Consider the following 22822-nt stretch of genomic DNA (forward strand, 5'->3'; position numbering starts at 1 on the left):
GAACCCTCCTTTGAGGTCCTCACACGGAATCTGAGGCCTACCACAGAAAAGTTCACTGCCCAGAAAGGACAGCAGTTCTGTGATAGGTGACCAGGGAAGATCACCTGACCATGCTTCCCAGCCTTGTTTGACTAGGGTTCCGGACTGAAAGGGGGTGGAGCCGCACTTGCTCTTTGGAGAATACAACCTTCCATTATCCTCCGCCTCCTGCTTTGCAGACTCTGCTTACCGACAAGCCATCTTCCTTTCTCAGGAGAAGCAAGAGCAGCTTGGCCTCTTGCAAGGAGATTAGCAGCAAGTATGGGGCGGGAGAGGGCCTAGAGCTCCTTAAACCCACCGCAGTCTGATGCACAGCAGTCTGCCTAGACCTAACACCTTCACAGTGGGGTGTGGGGCCTGATTCGGCAACATCTGAATTCCATTTGCTTCTACGGTGAGCAGTGGGCTTGATTCCCAAACCCTCTACTGAGCCCCAGCAGCAGGCCCTCCCTTTTCTGATCAAGGGCTCTAAATTAAAGCACCTAAGGGAGGCACATGGTCTCCTAAAAAATCTCTCCCTTTGAAACAGAAAGAATAAGCTGCTATAAGCCTGTCTTCCTTAAGTTACATGCTTCTGCACAACACACATGCGCGCGCGCGCGCGCACACACACACACACACACACACACACACACACACACACACACACACACCTTTCTCAATATCCTGTCTTAATATCCCAGCCAAATGCTGTTAAAAGCATCAACAGGTGGCCTTCCCTTTGAGCATATCTTCTAGCACTTTCTCTGCCAGTCTGCCTTGAATACTGGGAAGAAACAATGGAAAATCTCCAAAGGGCTTCTGTGTGGAGCCCCAAGAGCCCATTGGGACCTCCAGCATGAAGTGCTTTCCATTTTCCCTCGTCCCCACGCGCCTGCTGAATAAAACCTGTATTTTTCAAACATGAAGTTGGGAAACGAAGCCTAATTAAGCAGAGGGAAAAGCACTGGGGCAGGGGGGAGGGTAGTGACACTGACACCTATTTGGTCCCCTTACCATTGCACGTGGAGTAGCCGTCTGTCCAGGTTGGCTGCTGGTGGAGGAGACTGTTGCTGGGGTTGAGATTCATTACACCACTTCCTTCCAGAATCATGATCTGTAAGGGGATCAAACAGTTCGCTCAGTCAGGGCCTCCTGGACAAATGTCATTTGAGAGCACAGATCATAGAGTTAATTCGGAAAGAAAAAGAAGGGAAAAAAAAGAATTTGTCCTTCCATCCATTACCTCCAAAGCGTGTTACCACAGCGCTTTCAGTAAAAGCAAAACTTACTGGCAATTAAAAATTTCCAGGTTCAACTTTCATATGCATGAGGCAAGTTTTTACAGCCACCCATTCATAAATGAATAATCTCTGATCAGGAATGAAGCAGGAGGAAAATGCAATACCTGCTCACAGGGCGAGTCTGGCCAGCAGCCACGATTTTTTTTTCTTTTTTACAAAAGTGAAAACGCCAAAGAGATTTTGTGTAAAGTGGAATTGCAATCAATAAAAATCCAAGCCGGTAGCGGCCATCTCCCAGCATCTGCGCAGGAACTCAGATCTGAAACCAGGCGTTCACAATTCCCCACAACGGAGTGGCCCTGCACTCAGACACCTAGCCAAGCTTCCTTAGTGCAGACATCTGCCACAGGCCACGGCCACGGCCACATCTCAGAGGACTTCAGTCCGATGTCCCTAAAGTGCCTCCAGTATTTGGCTCCATGATAACATCAGGGATCGGTCAGTTTCTCGGACAAGACCCTGCCCCTCTCCTTCCTTCCTGGTAAAAATTCTGACAAGATTTCTCTCTCCTTTCGGAGCCCCGCAGAATACCAGAGGCTTCGAAGTGGACCTGAAAGTGACTTTCTCCTCTCATTTTCTCAGGAAAGGACACAGGGGAAGAGCCTTTCTCACATGGGACTGTTTGGATTTTTTGAAACGTAAAAATGTTACACTTTAGAAATAGTCACCTCCATCCTCCAGCGTTTATATTGTTCCCGACCCTGAGGCTGGCCACCCTCCTCCTTTCAGACTCAAGCCCTAAAAGTGTGTTCAATCATTCAAAAGAAGAGTTGCCTATTTCCAAGAGGGGATTGAGCATCCCCCAGGGCCTGTGAAGATAACTTGCTCTTTCTAAAATGTTGGGATGGAGAGGAAGTAACCTTATAGCAGCAGCTCATGGAAATTTTTCTGCCTGTTTTGGGGAAATCTTGTATCCTTGGGTGTTACCAATGTCCCCAGGATTGAAATTGGTCAAGCAGAGCAGTTCCAGCCTCCAAACCACGCCCCCTAACTTAGCTCCTATTTCTCTGGTTCTGGGTAGGGCTTCAGAGGGGAGAAGAGGGGTCTGGAAGAGGCATAAACATTCATTCGTGTATTGATTTATTCAACAAATATTTACCCGCCCTACAATGGGCTGGGTACTGTTGTAGGGACCGGGGACGGAGCAGGGACTAGGAGTCAAGCTAGGCCCAACAGAACATTTGGGAGGATTATTAACATCATCGTGGTTGTTTGGCCAATAATTAGGCCTGAATCCAGCCTAAGTAGAAAGTAGAGAAGGAAAGATGGGACCCCAGCAGACCCCGGGCCGGGAAGAGGGCAGAGACAGGTTCTGTGTGGTGGAACCATATATGTGAGCTTCAAAGCCAGAAAGAGCAGGCTCAGTTCCAAGCTCTACCCCTTACCAGCTGGTTAGTATTAACTCAGACAAGTCACTACTGTCTCTGAACCTGCTTCCTCACATGCAGAATGCAAGTCACTGTCCCTACTGTGTGCGTTGGTTGGAGGTTCAGTGAGTTTCTATACCTGGAGCGTTCTGCACGAAGTGAGGCTCGGCTATACGGCAGGTGTGTTGAGGAGGAGAGTCGCTCCCCGTCTGGTAACCCAAACCACAAACTATCTTGGGCCTCATTTTCCCCCGTACAAAAATTCAAAGATGGTGACTACTTCGATTTTTCTGTTCCCCATCCAGAAACCTCTTTGTTTCTCACTCCGAGAGAAGGAAGACCAACCCAAGCCAAACCTTCCTCTCCTTTTTCCCATCGAGGTTTCTAGAACACTTGCCCTCAGCTAAGCAATCTGATGGGGGACTCCAGGGCAAAAGAAACCCTGCAGGTCCCCAGAGGGGTGGCTGGGGGAGGGAAGGGGCATGGCCCGGTCTCCTGTTTGCTCAAGGCTGGGCTTGTTCTTCGCCCGCATTTGCTCAACCACAAGAAGTAGAAAGGTTACTGTTTAACCCTGAAAGAGCTGAAACTCAGAGCCCAGCCCATCTGCACAGAGGAGGGATCGGCCCTTCAGCCTGGGGTTGGGGGGTGGGGAAGGCTTCCCTGAAATGCTTTCGGAAGGGTTTGCCTGCAGGGCTGTTTCCAAGCGGCCATTCAGTGGGAGCAAGACCAGCCCCGGGCCAACCCCCAGCTGCGCCTCAGCCAGGGTTTCTGTTCCCCCCTTCTCCCCCCAAACCTAGAAGGCAGGTTGGTATGAGGGCTAAGGACCCCAGCTTTGGATTTGGGTTGAGGTGGGCTCAGATCCTAGGTCCCCTGCTTGCCGTGCATGACGTCGAGCCAGTTCCAAGCCTGTGTAGCCCCCAGAACGTTCTGATCCTCACTTTCCCCAGCTATAAAATGAGAACAACCCCAAACAACCCCAAAGGGTTGAATCAAATGAGGTCATGCGTGTGGAAAGCTCTGCAGGTAATGACAAGGAGTTCAATAAATGTCGCAGGACAGCACGGCCTAGTTCTCCACTTGTGACCAAACGCCCGCAAGCCCCTTCCCTTGGGGTAGGTTATCTTTTCTCTCTGTGATCTCCTGAAGGCGCCCAGAACTACTCTCAACCCACAGAGAAGCCTTTAGGACAAGGATGCCCCGGCTGCCCCATCACGCCAGGCCCCCCAAGAGACTGGCCTATGCGCATGAGCACTGCTCCCTTCTGGAACCCCCTCTGCTAGAGAAAGCAGCCAGCTAAGCAAGGGGCCCTTTTTTACAGGACACAGTAAATGGTTACTACTCGTAAAAGAGTTTAATGTGTCTTAACCCTTACTGAGTCAGAGTTCACTGGAGCTCATGCAGGCTCGTGAGAAAAGAAGGTCAGCGTCTCTAACCGCCGTGGCCCTGCACGGCTGGTGCCCCGGGGGTGGGCGCAGAAGGCCCAGGGCCAGCGTCGCTGAGAGCCTCTCCCCCAGTCTTACTCCCTGGGAGGTCCCGCTCCTCAGGTGGAAAATGAGGACACTTGCCCCCCACCGACAGCCTCCCAAGCGTCTTGAAGAGATCAAATGAGATAATAGATAATAAATGTCCCTTGAGAATTGTAAAAAAGCATTATTATAACCAGCTCACCCACACTCCCATATACTCATGTATACTTTCTATGGCGCATAGAGATTACTTTATGGGGTATAAAAAGCAATCCTTTTAATTACAAAGTAGGGGGACTTTTTTAATGCTCCTCTGTAAGCTTTGCAGTTCACCATCAGCATAGCTTTTATTGTTTCTTGAAAAAAAAGTATCACGTAGATACAGGTGGAGACTTTGGAACCTTTGAGGTCTGGGTTAGAATCCAGACTCCCCATCCGTAAGCCATGTGACGACCTTGAGTGTGATAACCTTTCCAAACTCAGTTTCTTCTCTGGCCTTCAAGGGGGCATGGAAGGGAATGTCGACATCCTGGTTAAAGGATGAATAACCTACTGGATTTAAAGATGTCTAGTCCAGCACGGCACACATGTTCTCCATCAGAAATCAGTTTCTTTCCCTTTCTTTAAATGCCAATTCTGAAGGTGTTTCCCTGACACATTTAGCTTCTTCCCAAGATTGCAAGAAGTAAATTCAGTGCCTCAGTAAGAATGGTTCCACCTTTTGAGTCAAAAGCAAGCAGAGAAAAGAACCCCCGTCTCCTCATCTCTAGCTAAAGGGGGGATTCTGGCAATGATCCTTGGCCACGTGCTCAGGGTGAGAAGCCGACTTTCTCAGCGTCTGCGAGACTGACATCCTGGGCTGGGAGGGGTCTGTGGCTGTCCTGGGCATCACAGGACGGTGGCTGCCTCCCTGGACTCTAGACACTATATGCCAGACACAATCCCCTCCAGGCCCCTCCCCCCGAAACATCCCCTGGGGCCAAATCACCCCCAGTGGCGAACACTGGTTAAAAGAGAGCCTGTGGATGCCGCAGGCTTTGATCACGCTGGCGTGGTGACCTTGGGCTGTCCCCTAGCTTTTCTGAGCTGCCCAAGCCTCTCCTGGGAGACAGGCATGGCATTAGGAACTACCGCAGAAGTTTGCTAGAGGATTAAAAAGGACAAGGGGCTTTAAAATCCCCCAGTGCAGTGCTTGGTACAAATAAAGAATAATTGCCTCATAAGTGGGGTGAAAAAAAATGCACTTGGCATGCGGGCCACCTTTGTCTCTTCCTAGGTGCTGTGCATTCTGGGAATATAGCAGACATTTATTCCAAACCCAAAGTGAAATGAAATGTGGATTATCCAGAGGTTTTTTTCATCTGCATTCTCTTATCCCTCCCTTCATGAGCAGCAACAATCAGGGAGAATGGTATTTGACTCTGTGCCCCCAGTGATTGTTCAGAGTTCCACATTCACCCAGGACATTACCCTCTGCACAGCTCCCTCACTTGCTTGCTTGCTTGCTTGCTTCCTTCCTTCCTCTTTCTTTCTTTTTAAAGATTTTTTTTTTTATTTCTAAGTAATCTCTATAGCCAACACGGGGTTCAAACTCACAACCCCAAGATCAAGAACAGCATGCGCTTCCAACTGAGCCAGCCAGGTGCCCCTACCTACCCCGTGGTTTCTAAGACTGACACTTTTGGAGACAGAAGCCTGCTCTTTATTCGAAGAGGAGGAGGCAAGGGTGCCTGGGTGGCTCAGTCGTTAAGCGTCTGCCTTCAGCTCAGGTCATGATCCCGGGGTCCTGGGATTGAGCCCTGTGTTGGGCACCCTGCTCAGTGGGAAGACTTCTTCTCCCTCTCCCACTCTCCCTGCTTGTGTTCCTTCTCTTGCTGTCTCTGTCAAAAAAAAATCTTTGAAGAGGAGGCAGCATGCATGCTGCCCAGTAGACTATATGGATGTCTACCTCATGCCAGACTTCCCGTCAGGACCTATTCGACCCTAGGCATCAATGCCCCTACACATGATGAGCCACTAGGGTTTGGCCAATCCCAAATGCATTTCTGCAGAGAGACAGCACTGCAGTGTGCTGGAGTGGCCACAGCCCGTGTTCTGGGGGGAGAGGGAGGCCACAATCCTCGTGGCCAGTCCCCCTCTGGGCTTCCATCAGAGGCTAAGTTCCCATCTAGCACCAGCTTGACCACCACACACAGGGTGAGGCGGGGGCAGGGGGGAGCCTAAGGGTTGATGGGGTGGCAAAGCACTTGGCCTGACCCTGAAGTTAAAGAGTCTCACATTTTGGCTACTGCTCAGGGACACAAATGGGAGATGGTGGGGCCTAGCCACAGAGACTGAATCTCCCTTATATATTCAAGGTGTGAGGAAGGAGCTCCAGACCTAGGCTCGCATTGCTCCGCGTCTCAAGAGTGTCTCTTAAGAGGAAGAACTCATGTCTCCGATGGTAAGGGTTGAAATCAATTCTGAACCTTGGCAGGCTGTGTTGACCTCGAGGAAGTACTATTTTTTCTAAAGCTTCAGTTTCCCCATATGACAAAAAGTGGGGGGGCATGGAGCTGATACATGGGAAAAGTGAAAATGTTTGTAAAGTTCTCACATATTAGCTCGTACGTGGCGAGTGCCCCCCAAGTGTCAGCTATTATTAGAAGGTCTGCCCATGAGTCTCTCTTTAAAGTGTGTTGGTTGGCTTCGAGGACGTTCTTGGGGTCAGGGTAGCCCCTTCAGAGGCAGCAGACTATAATGGTTGGGAACGCCGGGCTCTGGGGTCAGACAAACGCGATTCACATCTTGGCTTTGCCAGTTTACTAAAGGGGCAAGTTTGAACAAGTTATTCAGTTTCTCTGGGCCCTAATTTTCTCATTTATAAACTGGAGATGATATGAAAAGGGTTGTTGAAAGACAAAATGAGATAATGCCTGTAAAATCTTTGGAAAAGTGTTTGACACATAGTAAGGACTTGGGGAATGTTAGTTTTTATAATTATTATTATTTATTTATTGTGTTATTACTAGGATTTTATTGACTCTCCAAGGACGAAATTGACAGCCAAGTTCATTTCAAACAAGGCCTGGAACTTCTACCTTCTATACAATGGTTTGAAATTCTAGCTTTAGCTGGCACATTCAAGTCTAGGCTGGATCTCCTGCCTCCCCACCTCCCGTCTGGGGCCGCTGTGTGGATATGCTATTAGGCTGAGCTATGAACCGCCCCTCTTGGCCCAGGCTCACAGAAGCTGTGCTATGTTCCTCTGGGAATGGTCCCTGCTCAGGCATTAACAGCCATCCCTCCTGCTCCCCTTCCTCCCAGCAGACACACCACGCTTGGGGCTGCCAGGAGCAGTGGGAGAGCACAGCCCCGCAGGCTCTGTGTTATGGCCTCCGTGTTGTACTTTCACCTGGTTTGCAGATGCAAAGGACAGCAACACGTCTAAAATGGGGGCTCCTGGCAGAGGGTGGCCAGAGTGCTTCCCTATCTTACAGGATCCCTTAGCACAAGGAACGCTCAATCACTGCAAAACTGGGTTTCGAGCTCACAAGGACAGAAAAGCCATGGGAAGAAGGCACCCCTGGGACTCTGGCAGGGAGCTGGAGCCATGCACCCCAGAACCTAGAAGGCTCTGCCCAGTCTCAGGGCCCCTGACAAGGCCAAAGACTGCTCGACTGCTCTTTCTTCTTAAATATACAGAGAGGACCTGCCAGAAGAGACAAACACAACCCAGCATGGGTCATGCGGGAGGCATGCCTTTTGCTCCGTGGTGGTGCTACTAAGATGTAGGACTGAATGCTATAAGCTATAAAAATACATACATACATACATAATAACTATACTATGGCAGCTAGAGTTTATTGAACATTTAAAATGTGTGAGCTCTGTGCTGATAGTTTTACATGCATTATCTCGGTCAATACCAACAATATCTCTACAAGGCATGATGTCATTTAACAGATGGCCTATCTGAGGTTCAGAGAGGTCAGGTAACTTATTCAAGGTCACACAGCTTTGCAAGAATGGGAGCTAGACGAGAATTCAAACTCCGATCGTCTAGCAACAAACCCTGGGAACTGAGCCACTTTCTGCTGAGAAGGGGGTGCTTTGCCAGAGAACGAAGTTGCCTTCAACCCATCCTCACCCCCATCCCCTTTCCATACATAGTCACAGCATTGTCCCTGTGCCACCTGGGGCCTCACACCTTTATCAAGCTTCTCCAAGATTATAAAACTCACTAGTTCATTCAATCATGCAGGGACGCCGATTGAGCCCCTCTTCCCTCTTTGTCAGATCAACCTGAAGCCATCTCTCTTGGCAATATATCAGAGAGATCCTTCAGAATGAAAGAATAGAAAGCTGCCTTCATTTTGCCACTTCACAATATGCGCAGGTAGGAATACGTTAGTGGCTTACAAGCTGGGCCGTGATACTCCTTGAGCCATTACGGCCTAGATCCATGCATATAAACGGTACATGTACACACACATATATGAACATACGTGCCGTACTTAACATACGTACGGACGTAATATAAATACTTTTCCTATGACTCAATAAAGTTATTTTATCTTGTATTTTGGAAATAAACTGGCCCATAATTATTTTCTCCATCTGAATTAGACCTCAGGACAGCTGGTTTTTGCTGTGAGGGTGAAAATACACTGGGAGCAATCAGGGTCACAGAATAGATCTTAAGCATTCCCTGTCGCCAGGCCCACGGTCTGCCTTCTTCCTGACTCCTTTATTCATTCAACCACATCATCCCTGAACTGCCACAGAATTGGCTGCCTTGTGGGTATTTTTACTCCTCAAGCCAGAGGAGCAATTAGGCATTTTAAATAATTACTTTTGTGATGACAGTGATATCCAGACCATTCTCAGGCCTTAATCAAAGTTACCAGCAGGTGAATTCGCAGCATTTGCCCTAAGGGTATTGCAACAGCTTCCTGACTTCCTGTTTCAATATGACTGTCATTTCAAAAGAACTACTCCCAGAGAAGGGAAAAGAAAATCCACGTACATGTGAAATTTAACTGGAGGTAAGACAGGCGATAATTCATGTTTTCCAAATGAATCAAAATGTGAATCAAGTTTGGGGAATGTATTTGATCCCCTCGGGATTACATCACAGGTAATTTCATACCCTCATAATGTGTTTTGAAATAGACATTTCATGTTCCCAGGGGCAACATCTGCAGTATTATTCCTGGGCTTTCAAGCATTTTCAGGAGTGATGATGCCGTGTTGGGAAGCCAAGTGTTGATCCATTATAGCTACACTTTATTGACTGTAAGCCATTTGGAAATATACATATTATGCTGATCTTTATCATTCTTGGTGCCAGACAAGATGCAGATACTGACAGAGGACAGGCACCAAAGTGGATCAAAAGACACGATCGCCTTACATGACCTCCAGGGCCTTTATCAATCCCATTCATATGTGGCAAACTAAGAAAAACGGGGCAAGCTTTGAATCTTAAAAGGTCATAGAGCCTTTTGACACTGGGGCTCTCACCTACCAAAAATGCACATTCATCCGTACCTTGCTTTGCATATATTCTGTGGGCCCCAGGCCCTGTAAAGACCATCTCTGAAGACCATTGACCCCTACAGATCTATGGACACCATGGATCTTTAAGAAATCTCCCTTACACCCACATTGGATTGAAATTTAAAGAAAACTTTGTAGTGGAGTCAGGGTTGGGAGACGTAAGTTTATTCTGACCTATGAGAGAAAGCGTCAGAGTTTTTATTCTTGCCCTCTTCCTTGGCATGGGTGTTGCCTTATTCCCCTATGGTGACACAAGGAAGCGCCCCATTGTCCCTCTCCATTGGCAGCTGAAGTAGGAACCAGGCTGCGACCAGCAGGGCCATTCTGGACCTCTGTTTAGCAATGCAGTAACAAATTCCCCATTTTCCCCACATCAGTATCTGTCTCCCTGCTAATCCCCCTTCTCTATTCTAAAACAAAGTAAACATAAAATAGAGAGGGAAATGAATAGCAGAAGAAAAAGAGGCCTCGCTTCCTAGTACAACCATAGGTCTCTGTAGGTCTTTGGAAAGGCACTGTTACGGAGACTGGAGCATCCAAGACTCCTAGGATGCTTATTTTCCATCCAGGCTGAAGAGGCCATACAGGTGCTTCTCAAAGTTTGATCTATAGACCACCTGTATCATCATCATCATCACCTGAAGAGGGGTTAAACTTCAAGTTTCCTGGGGTCCCACCCCAAACCTCTGAATCAGAATCTTCATTTTCAAGAACCTCCCTTAACTAATCCTCAAGCACTCTCATGGTTCAGAACCTCACCTGCTTGCCTTCCCTTGATGTTCACAATAAGATAACTGACTCCAGGAGATAGTATCCTTGAAGGAAACATCTATGAATGGAAATCCTTGTAAAGTCAGAGATAACACATTCAATCCAGAGGACACACACTCCAAACCATCTGTGGAGACTATTGCTGTATTACTCGCCAACTTGAAATAAAGCAGTTGCTAGTGCTCAGTACCACCAAATTGTGAAATTCAACAATGCTCAGCTACTCACAAGTATGAGCCTCTGAATGCTGAACAAACAAACCTGGCCTCAGAACACAGCATTTGCCGAGGATTTTTATGACGATCACTTCCATCCAGAGAATCTCGTGGCTGGCTGAGTCACCCCTTACCCAATCCCACCCCCATCTTAGACCTTCAAAAGATGACTTAACCACCCTGGATTTTAGGCCTCATACCCAAGAAAATTGATGTCTTATCCTTCAGTGGAGAGAAAGGGTCATCAGGAAATGCTTGCCTTGCTAATACAAATATTCATTCATCCCCTCCAGTTAATATACATTTATTGAATGTCTACTGGATGCCGGGCCCTCTGCTAGCTGCTGAGGACACAATGATGAACAAAACACAGATGCTACTCTGCCCTGATGGAACTATTCAGCAAAGACACCGCCTCCAAAACAATGGTAGCTCTTTCCAAAGTCGTCTGAGCTCATTCCCCATCTCCTGTTGGCGATAGAGGGAAGCCAGTGCAGAGGGAGCCAGGCAGCCTGTTGCTATTTGGAAACAACCAACCTTGGAAAGAACTGCGACTGTGTTGAAAAGCAGGAGCGATCCTCTTCTGTCAGGCAACCCCACGGCCTTGCCTTTACAGGAAACCCTAACTGAGACATCGAGTTGGCATACAGGATCATGCCCCCGAGTTTCACAAAGCGGCCTCAGCCAAAACCAATCTCCACTCGGGACAGAAGAAAGTAGTTAGTTGTCTGGATGGTTGATTGTCTCTCCCCGAGACAATGGCGAGTTTCTGTGTGGGAGGTTAGTTAGGAGCAGGTTGTTAACATAAAACCCACCGTAAACAGAGCTGTTAATTCAGTTGCTGGCAGGGTCTTCTGTTGTCTTCTGGATACCTCCCAGAGGGTGTAAGCCCTACCTTCTCATTTGAGTCGGCAGCAGAGTGATTTTTTTGCACCTGTTGCTCTGCTCCAATAACAACGCAGTTAAGCATTGATTTGTTGGAAAATAAACAGAAAAAAGCAAAGAAAGGCATCTGCCCAAACAGCCTGAGCTGGTTTGACTGAGCATTCATGCCAATTTGTTTTTCCTATAAAAACCAAAGAAAAACCTGTGCTTTCAGTTTGGATACTACCTTCCCACTCCCCCAGAAGGAAAGGAGGTATCGAATAGACCGGCCAGAGCTGGCAGGGCCAAGAAGCCAGAAGACACTGTACTCTTCCATTGGCTGGCTCTGTGAGGGCACTGAGGGGTGTCCAAGATCTGAAGACTGACATGGCCAGCCTCCAGTCAGCCCAGGTGAAGATCATAAATCAGATTAACAGGAGCAGAGAAGGGGCTGCTGGGATATGATCAAAACCCAAACCACACTCTTCCCGATGGTTGACTTCAGAAAGTCAACATGGCCCAGGGAGTAGGTGTGGTCTAAGGTAACCTAAAGCAGAGATTCAGCGTGCTGAGTCTCAGTCCAGCCTCTCCCACAGACTTCCCACGTCCATCCCTGGGCAACACACATAATTTGAAAGCCTCTGGTCCCTGGACCAATTTTTCCATCGGGGAAACGAAGCTAGCCATACCTACCTTGAAGGTGGGCTGTGTAGACTCACTCATGTTCCACCAAGTGACTTGAGGTCCCACATCCCAGGTAGAAAGGACCTGAGATGTTCGGGTTCGGGGTGTGATCTCTGCATTAATTCAAGCATCATTGCACTCCCTTTCTCATCACTTTGTCAGTATCACATGATGAGCTCAAGCCAAAAAGGGCCACAAAGTGCTAAACAAATCACTCAAATGCAGATCACAACAACACTAATTAAGCAATGGCATCATCACCCAGCCTTCAATATACACAATTAGAGAAAGCCTCTCAATATCTCTTTTTAAGCCCTGAGAAGAAAGCACAGGACGTGGGCAATGTGCGATGTTCCCCTAGATTACCACCTTCTCCCGGCTTTCTCTCAGCCATTGGGTCTTCATTATCACCAGATCACTGGCTTAATGGGGGGGTCATGGCAGCCAGGGGAGGTCTCAGAAATGCCACTTCTCAAGGAGCGTTAAGAACAGGGTGTTCCGACAGGGGAGGGACATGGCTGGCTGAGCATTCCCCAGCATTCTTGTCATGAGCAGGGCAGGGAGTGGAGTGCCTCAGAACCAAATCGGGCAGCCAGAAAAATAAAAGATTTAACAACACCCTCAGTTGACTGAAAAATAAATTAAGACCAACTGTGCAGGAATGCGGGAAGGGTGGAGAGAGGTAGGAGGTGGGGATTGGAGCCAGGGAGGGGTTGGGATGGACTGGAACAATGGATTTGACCATTTCAAGATTCAAGTTTCTTTCCAGGAAAAAAACCAAGATTCTCCAGCCAAAGAAAGATCAATAGCCGCTACATGGATTCTCACAGACCAATTACAAAACAACAATCAAAACTATGACAGCAATGATAGTTTCTATTTTTTGAACATCCCCAATGTGCTAGGAAGTGAGCTAGGCTTTACATACATGATCTCCTTTAATCCTTGCCATAACCCTGGACACTGGTACTAATATTATCCCCATTTTACAGATGAGGCACAAGAGGTTAAACGACTTACCCAGGGACATAGCTAGTAAATGGACTGTATATATTATAATAAATATACTGGAGAGTTGGGGATGGGTATAAACGACAGGAAATGCAACATCATTCTCTGGAACTGAAAATGGATCCTTGTATTTCTGAGTGGAAGAGGCTCACTTTTAGAAGCTCACACTTTTGTTTTGGAAATTGAGATCCTTTAAGAATGGCTTCCATCATTTTTCCCTACATGTAAATAGGAGGCACACCAATCCTCCTTGTGCCCAACTATAAAACTTCCCTTTAGTGTCCGTCCATCCCAATGCTACAGAAGCAGCAGATCATAGCCACTCCGACCCACCTGTCAAAACTTTAGTCTGGCTTCTTGTTGAAAGCCCCACATTGACTCAGGGGCTGGGCTTGGCTGCTTGAAGCCACCTCAGACTTATTAGCCATGATAAAAGAGCAGTAATAATAACAAGGAAAAAAAAACTGTTGAGAAGTTAAGGGAAAATTATGGCTCCTTTGGAAAAGCACCTGACGGCTGAGCCGTCACACGTGGAACCTGATGATAGACCCACTGTGTTGTGTTGTAGACATGACACCGACGACTGAGAGACTGGATGTGTCATTCGGGAGCCTGAATTCCATCGCTCTGACCAATACATCTAGGAAAGTCCCTCCCCCCAGACCATGTCCATGACCCCGGAACAGTTTGTAAAAACATAGCTGTAAAATGCAGACAGAACCTCATAAGGCTTTTTTAATGATCATCTTTGAACTTGAGAAACAACTACTATCCGAATTTCCTCACAGATTAGAGGATCTCCTCTTTAGAAGAAGTAGGGTCTTCTTTTTGCACAGATAATCGTTAACTGACAATAGGCAAGAAAGCCAAGTTCATTCATATCACCTTCCTACAAGAATGATCGACTCTCAGCACACCTGGTCTCATTTTCCCTTCCAGAACACACTTTGCTTCTCCTAGCTCCCTGTCTATGTAGTAAGACCCCTGGAAAATAAAAAATGAAAAAACCCAACAGCAAGATAAGCAACTCCCTACCAGAAAGATTTTCCGAGGAACCGGGAACCTTCCAGCCAGTTATTCAGCCATTCCCCCAGCTGCTTTGGCGGAAAGAAATCTTTGACATTCAAGAAAATCATAAAATTCGCCAACTCAGAAACTACAGCATCCCTCTTTGACAGGCCTCAGCTTTCCACCAAAGGTCAGCTAGATGAGTAAGGGGGATCTCCGAGCAGATTCCTGGCTTCCCAGTATCAGGAGTTGTCACACATTACAACAACTTCATTACATCCAGGGACAGACCAAGCTACGTAATTCAAAGGGCTCAGTGCAAAAGGAAAATGCAGGGTGCCGTGTTCAAAAGCTATTAAGAATTTCAAGACCGTAATAGCAGAGCATTAAACCATGCCCAAGACCTTTCTAAGTGTGGAGCCCTGTGTTACTGCACAGGTGCCATACCCAGGACACTGGCCCTGTTCAGGGGGTCAGTCCCATCCTTCGCCTTCACCTGCAGCAACACTCTATCACCATGGGGAGCAGGGGGGGAGTCTTTTGTCTTTGCCCCATGAATGACCTCCTGAAGTAGTTGGTAGTATTAAACAAAATATGACATTGAACATGCCTGTAATACCACCTGGCTTATAGCAGGCACCCAACAAATGCTAGCTGTTATTACTATTATTATCATCATTAATTATTATTAATCATTATCTTCATTACTCCAAGGTCCCTCCACAACTCCAGGGTTATCCATAGGCAAAAACAATGAGTGGGAAGAACATATATCCCTGTTTTGACAGAGACCATCTATTAGCTGACATCATTCAGAAATCATTTCATTGGCCCTGTGCAAGAGAATGATATAAATTAAGGGTTCCTAGACTTTTATTTCTATACATGGACCCATTTTGCAGTCTGGTGAGACCTATGGAGCCCTTCTTAAAATAATGCTTTTAAATGACAAATTAAAATAACAAGATTAGAAAGAAAGTTTATATTGAAATACAATTATCAATATACTTTTTAAAATTAATGTGTGATATCATAAGAACATATATGCTTCTTTATTAACACATTAAATAAGAATATCTAGTGCAGATCGAATAACATCCATGATATCAAAGTAGAGATGAACATCGATATTGAGACATCTGCAACAGGTATAATGTGATATGAAAATGTCTGTTAATCTCTCTCAGTGACAGTCACAGCTAATGCTACTCTAGGGTTTTGCCTACATTTATATATTAGAAGAGAAAATATTAAATTTTAGTTAGATTATTAAGAATAAAAACATCATTCTTTTACACATCCAAGTTCACAAACTCCCTGAATTTTTTCCATGGACACCAGGAGCCTCTTGGATCCTAGGTTAGAACCTTGCTCTTTTATTAACAGCAAGGACTGCTTGTTCAACTCAATAGCTTCTAGAAACCACTTCCACGCGACTACAAGTCACTACAAGACACTACAAGTGTCATTTGAACAATTTACCAAGAGGTAGACCCCATGGTGTCTTGGCAATTTTTTTTCAAAGCCTCTATAACACCAAGGGTAGTAGTCAGTATACATCTGGAGACATTATCAAGAATTTTAGGGGTGGGCAATGGTATATGATGTTGTGGTTAGTCAAGTGAACTGCCTGGAGGGGATCAGTTTCTTCTGAAAGCCGCTTACATGCCAGGCATCAAAACACATGGATACGAACATGCTGGGTGCCCACACCAGGTCTTCCTTGGAACTCCTACAGGCTGTGGTGCAGCCAGCTAAAGACAAGCTCAATTTGGAGGTCCCCCATGAACACGGCTGATCCCATGTCCCTGCTGCCCGCCTTCCCTAGTGAAAACCTTATTGCATTTCTTTCCCAAGGTCACAGTGCGGAACCTACATCGATCACCTTGAAAAACAAAATCCCAGAATTATTCATCTACTCTGACCCAGTCAAGGTTCTCTGAGAACAGCCATGTTGAGGACTTACCCTCAATTATCATTCTACAAATTTCTAATTATTTACTCACAAGCATTTGTCCAGGTATTTTCAGATTTTTTGGTCTCATTTAACCCTGACAACAGCCATGTGCAGATGCTATTAACCTCATTTTCCAGATGAGGAAACTTATAGTCTAGAGCTTACATAACTCACCCAAACACTCAGCTACTCAGTGGCAGAGTCAGATTTGAATCCAGGTACTCTGATTCTACACGTGGTGTTCTCTGTAACACATTCTAGCTGCTTCCAGGCAACAAAAAACTCACAGCCTCCTGCCCAGTTCAGATACACAAGCGGCCAAAGTCTACTGTTCATCAACATCGTTCAACCCACAGCCTTCGAGCTGGTGGAGTTAAGATGGCTGAAAGGTGAGCTAAATGCTGTCTGAGTTTCTAGGTGGACATCTGGCTGATCTTGGGGCCAAATCTAAAGCCCACTGCAAAGACAGAACACGTCTTGTGAGTAGTCACCATGAAGACAGTGCCGAAAATAGCCTTCACCTTCCAGACCTCACTGACTTCATCCACCAGAATCTATCATTGGCCCTACTAAGGGAGTGTTTTCAAAGGTTCCTAAGAGGGATCCCAAAATAATCTCTACAAGACCGCCATATTAGCCAAGCTCCATTGTCATATACGAAAAGGAGAAGGCCCTCTTCGTCTTCCGAGAAAGACCCAGCAGACTTTTAGAAGAAATTTGTATCAAGCTGAGAAAGGGCTGGCAGGATGGCAGAATCTTCTCTTATCCACAGTTGGCCCAATGGGGGCCCAGCCCCCAAGATTGTTTATTGTGTGTCTATGACTTAGAGTGAGGGGAGAGTGACAAAAGATGCAATTTTAAGGTCACCACAATCACAAAAACTTCAAAAAAAAAGTGTGCATCTAGATAAGGTCATACAAAAGTAAAAATAAGTAGCTATGTTAAAATGATGGGGTTAATGGGGTGGTCTATTAAAATATTATAGTAGGCATTTAGGTTCCTTTTTATTTGGGGCTTTGTTTTCCTCAGAAAACATGTTTTAAGTGCACCAATGCTGGCTATATTTTTAAATAAACAGGCAAATACTCTTAATAATGATGGAGATGCTTCTAAGAAAGGCAGGGAAGGAGGCTCTAAGGGCCAGGGTGTGCAGGAAGATCGGAAGAGGAGAGAGAATATGAATCCAATGAACAAGGGCCCAGCCCATAAAACAAACCGAAGACAGAGTGTGGTTAGGTGCTAGTGAAATCAATTCTCAAAGGAGTATTTTACAGGGTGTCTCTTTTTAAAACAAGGTCAATCAAACCCCCTGGAGCCTCTTTAAATGGACCACTCTGTTCGACCCTGTTGCAAGCTCTGATCGCTCCAGATTCAGGCCAAAGTCCTCTGAGAACACCGAGGCCCCGGGTGGGCTGCCCGGCGGCTGGGCCAGCCATGCTCTGTCTGATTGCATCTTGGTTCTTCCTCTAGGAGAAGGGAGTCCATCTCTGTGCAGTCTAGCCAATAATCCCCAGAGAGTCAGTCAAGCAAGCTGATCAGCACCCCACAAACGGAGTAGACTCCATGGGTGCCTGAATGTTTTCAGCAAGCTGCTTCGGTGTTCTACAGAAGACAGCATCAGAGTGCCCTGTGGCCACAAAACAGCTGCTTTCATCCACTTCTACACCCCCCAGCCACTTTGGAATCATGAGGCCCATTGATAAAGGTGAGAAGTTGTCATGGCAGCAGACGCTAACACCCTTAATCAAGGCTCCCGGAATCTGGTCTTGGTACCTCCACCAGGTATAGCCCTTCAGCCACGTTCCAAACCCCTTAAGGAAGCCACTGACGGGCTCCTACTGATTTTCTTTCCTGTCTTTAGCAGGGCATCCCCCAGCCCTTCTCAGCTGCTGCAGACTCAAGCCGAGCCTGCTGACCGCTAGGCTTACCTGCTTTCTCCCGGTCATCAGAATCTGAAGGTGGAAACAGATCTTAAAGATAATCAGGTTCAAATGCCTTTGTCTGGATGAAGAAACTAAAGCCCAGAGAGAAGGGTGTGCTGCTCTGGACACCCGGCTTTGCCAGGACTAGAAAACCAGGTCTCCTGACTGCCAGTCCGGTGTACTGCCTCGTGCACACTATGCTCCCCTCATTCAAAAATGTAAGTCTGAAATTCTTCAGGGAAGATTCTTGAAGAAATATCTTTCTTCTCCCCTCTGAAGCCCAATAAATGTTTTATCAAATAACTCTGAGGGATGCATGGAAATTTCTACTCCAGCACATCTCGGCTTCCTGACATCAATGCCATTTGGCTTGAACACATGCCCCTCCTAATAGTAGCTGCTGTGGGAGCTGTTCTCCCCACTGCACTCTTTGTTCCCTGCACAGCCCTATAGCTTGGTCCTTTGAAACCCCATCGAATTGAAACAAACCGAATAGTCACCTATTTCTAGCAAGAGCCCAGTCACCTGCACCTTAAAACAAACTGTATTACTTAAAATCGTATTACTAAAAATTAGGCAAGAAAACATTAAATAAAATTTATTATCACCCTCATCTCTTCAATTATTCAGCAACAGATTTAAGACAACACTGGTGGGGTGCCTGGGTGGCTCAGTTGGTTAAGCGACTGCCTTCGGCTCAGGTCATGATCCTGGAGTCCCGGGATCGAGTCCTGCGTCGGGCTCCCCGCTCAGCGGGGAGTCTGCTTCTCCCTCTGACCCTCCCCCCGCCATGTGCTCTCTCTCTCATTCTCTTTCTCAAATAAATAAAATAAAATCTTTAAAATAAAAAAAATGTTAAAAAAGACAACGCTGGCAATATATGACAACCATCCTCCCTCTGTCTTCAGAGGACAACCCCCTACCGCAGACCCAGTTTACTCAAGCCGAAAGCCTCTGTACTGCGTCAGTTACCCAGTAACAAAGGCAGGGTGAGAACGCGTACTCTCTAAACACAGAGCCCACAGTGGACTCCATGCCTCCCCACGAGAGCCCCACCACAACAGAAACGACTGTCACTTCAACTGTACCAGAAAGAGATCTCAAACAAGAAAAATGGGCTGAAACAGCCACAAAAAGGTGTCACCGAGTATCAAGTTCCAAGTTCATATTTGGTTTCTTAAAACCGTGGCACTACTCCTCAAATGTGTTAGCAGGTTCGGCCTTGGCATTCTTGGTATCCACCCCACCCCATCTCACAGAGGTCTCTGAAAATCACATCAGTTGGAAAGGGGGTAGAGATGCCTCCATCTGGAGAAAGGGGAACAGACTGAAGGGCTTTCGAATGATTTGTTTAAAGAACATAAAACATTACAGAATTCCAGAAAGCTAAATTCTATTTCCTAGAAGTGAACTTTGGCCCAAAGCACTCACATTCTGACCTAGGACCCTATCCGAGTTCCTTCCAGTTTTCAATTAGCTAATTGAATACAGTTGAGTAAATATTTTAACCTCTCAATTTCTTTTTTGTGCCAGCGTCCCCAGGGGTCAAAAAGATATTGAAAGAGGTAATTTAATGAGAGCATAAAAAGCATGGAACCAATAAGTGTGAACGTAGGGCTTCTCAGAGGTCCAGAAAGACCCAAGACATTTCCATTTGGGGGAGCTCACGATATATTAAAAAATGGAAAAAATATCAAAAAATTGTTGTTTGAATTTAACAAGTAGATGCTTTTTAACACAAAAGAACAAATAAAATTGAATTTGTGATCTTCCGTACATATGAGGCCTGAATCAAATTCCTTGCCCTGCCCACAGTCACTCTAGAAGGGGCCTGGCTAATGCCGCCATCCAGAACAGCAGCACAAGAGAACCTACAGCAGTTATGCCCCCCAAGTTATTTTCTTTTAAAAGGTCTCTGTAAAATACTTTGGAAACGTGGGGAAGGATTGTCTCCATTATATTTGTTATTCTTTCAAATGTGATCACAGACTTCCCAGTGACCCTCATTTCAGGTTCCCATGGTTTTTCAAATCCATCCACATCAGCCATTAGCAGTTGTTGTAGAAATGACAGATCCTACCCAACTCTGGATTATAAGAACACGTAACGGATGACTTATTTCAGAGTCTCAGAATGCTAGATCTCAAAGTGAGGACAAGTGAAGCCTTCTGGCACCTCCAAATACAGCTTTTAAAATTATTTTTGAAATCTTCGAAGAGCCTTTTTCTGGTGAGACTTCTTACCCATGAAGTGCTTCCTAAGGACTTCAGCTTCCCTGTTGGAAATCAACGCGTCCCTCGACCTCCATGGCATTAGCGCATGGCCACTCGTGATCCTTGCCTACCCTTTTACACATTGAAAGGCTCTATCTGAACACATCCTCACACCCACGCCTGCAAAACCAATTCCTGAATTTGTCCTCCCATCAGAAAGTTCTCAATCTAAAACCCCCACTTTCTCCCTGTGACTAAGGTCGGTGCAGATAAATAGCAGAGGCACCTGTGAACGTAGACGCACAGGGTCTCCCAGTTCATCTTAGAAACATGCTTCCACAACACTGGGAGTATGCCAAATCTGCTCAAAGGCAGATAGTGACAATGTTACTTTCCTGACTCGATGTTGTTATTTACCCCAAGATGAATTCCACACTGTTCCCAGTTCTACCCACATTGAGGCCAACACTTCTCTATGGTGTCCAAACAAAATGAAAAGAGTCCCTGTTTTGGTAGGCATTTGGTGCTGCTGACTCACATCTGCCTGTCTGGTCTTGGTATCCCATGATGGTACAAACGAAGGGTTAGTCTGTCCCCTTGCAATATGGCAAAATTCTTTGTCATTTTTTTTTTCTGGACAGAATCATTTTTAGGTGTGCGGCACTCCCCAGCGTCCTCACTTACTTGGGCTGCCTGACCACTTTTTCCAGTGTGGGTGCATACGCCATCACCTGTTTCCAGCCATCTTCCAACAACAGATTATACCAAAGACAAATCTGCCTTTCTCTCCAACCAGTGAGTCAGAAAAACTACCAGTTTTTCTGACTGGTAGTAGAAGTAGTTGACATCTCTAGATGTAGAAGACAGTAGAAGACATCTCTGGAAAGTGAGAACATGTGCTCTGAGCCCCAACTCAATTCTGCCAACCCGTGTTTCATTGAGCTATCTCGGGATCACCTGGCTGCCCTGACTGCCTTTTGGCTTCACAATTCAACCCAGGGAAATGGCTTTATCACACAGAGGAAAACCAGGGGGCTTTTAAATCCACAGTGGCTGAAAGTCCAGACTCAATGCAGCGAATTCACAGACAATATCCAAAGAAGCCCAGCTGCCTTCCAGAATAAAATTCTAATGAGACCCAGTGAGGTAAGCACAGGTGAGGCGAGCCTGCCCCCTGCCTCCGGGAGTCTTTTATTTTCATCTGCCTGATTCAAGGCAGACTGCTCTTTCACTCAGGTGTTTGAATTCCAGATTCAAAAGAAGGTTTAAAAAAATAAGAACTTACCTCATTTACCTAAAGATTCTGGGTGGGAAATCCAATAGCTGTGGCTAATGGAGGGGAGGCAGCCCGCAGCCTGCAAGCCAGCTCCCGCGGGGACAGGGAACCAGAGGTGTTATCACGTCTGAGCCCTCATCAGAGTGAAGATAAACGCATATGACAATAATTTTAAATCATTTTGTAGAATGTTAAGCAATAAGTCACCAACCGGGAATTCCCTAAGTCACTTCCCCCTCTTCTGATTGGCTGCCGGGCTCTTTAAAAAAATAAAATAAAGGATTACAAACATTGGCTCATTTGCATTTGGCCAACTCACACGTTAGTGTTCAAACAAAACAGGTCTAACCAGGTTATGCCTGTGTCTCAAGAACAGAGAGACGACCTGTTAATGGATGAGGAATTGATTTGGTGGTGACTGTTCTTTTCAGCTTAGAGACTGTTTCGGGTGAAGAGCGCCATGCTAGCTCTCCAGAGACACCATCTCCCCAAAGATGTGTAAAAGCAAGCTAAGCAGAGGTTCAAACATGGAGGGAATGGTGGTATCGGGGAGTGGCGGCCCTCCTAAACACCTGTCTCGTGTACTAATCTGTATTTAGTCGACTCTGCTTTGGCATCAAGACCTGTGCCCTGGCCGTGCAGGTACCGGATTCTGAAGGAGTTCTCCCCAGGCGCCATGATTGCCTCTTTGACAATGACCCTTGGCGATGTCAATGGACTTTGAAGAGTCACTCTCCCCCCCCCCACCCACCCCCACCCCAGCCTCAGATAAGAGCTTTCGGAAGTCTGAAGGGAGAGTCCTGAGAGGGAGGGTCTGCTCTGAGTTGCTCAGGTGGAACAGTCAACTCTCAACAATGCAAGGGCTGACTCTCTGGCTGGCGGTTTATCCAGGTTCTTTATTCCTTCTTGACACTTACAGGGTCTTTTTTATGTCAACACTCCCTATAGGAAGGAGCTAGAGAGAAAAAGACCAAGATGCTGAAACTGGAAATAAAACAACACAGTGTGGACAAAAACAAGGTAGAATCCCAGAGAGGATCCATGGATTTCAAGTGCCCTTGCAATCCCCATTCCCCTGGGCTGAGGGCCTGCTTCGCTGGGTAACAAATGCATTCCCACCATGTAGGTGAATGACGGCTCCTGGCAAGGAAAAAATACCATATCCTAACCATTAACTTTCTCTCTTGGGTCTTCCTGGACACTGG

General features: G+C 46.4%; 1 protein-coding gene across 4 annotated transcripts in view; it reads right to left on the reverse strand.

The window, feature by feature from the left end:
- Positions 1-20861, reverse strand: part of EHF (ETS homologous factor) — a 36050-nt gene extending 15189 nt beyond the window's left edge. For 3 of the 4 annotated variants that reach the window (XM_088017618.1, XM_028087750.1, XM_088017617.1), the window contains exon 1: positions 1036-1132. In XM_088017618.1, the coding sequence (XP_087873744.1) occupies positions 1036-1132 (97 nt within the window). Of the gene's footprint in view, positions 1-1035; positions 1136-20777 lie in introns of those variants that run through there. The other variant, XM_028087748.2, reaches the window with a different exon arrangement.
- Positions 20862-22822: the final 1961 nt, after the last annotated feature.

Source organism: Eumetopias jubatus, unplaced genomic scaffold (assembly GCF_037043125.1).
Source record: "Eumetopias jubatus isolate StellerSeaLion01/CBP00866 unplaced genomic scaffold, mEumJub1_p1.0 scaffold_13, whole genome shotgun sequence".
Lineage (NCBI taxonomy): Eukaryota > Metazoa > Chordata > Mammalia > Carnivora > Otariidae > Eumetopias > Eumetopias jubatus.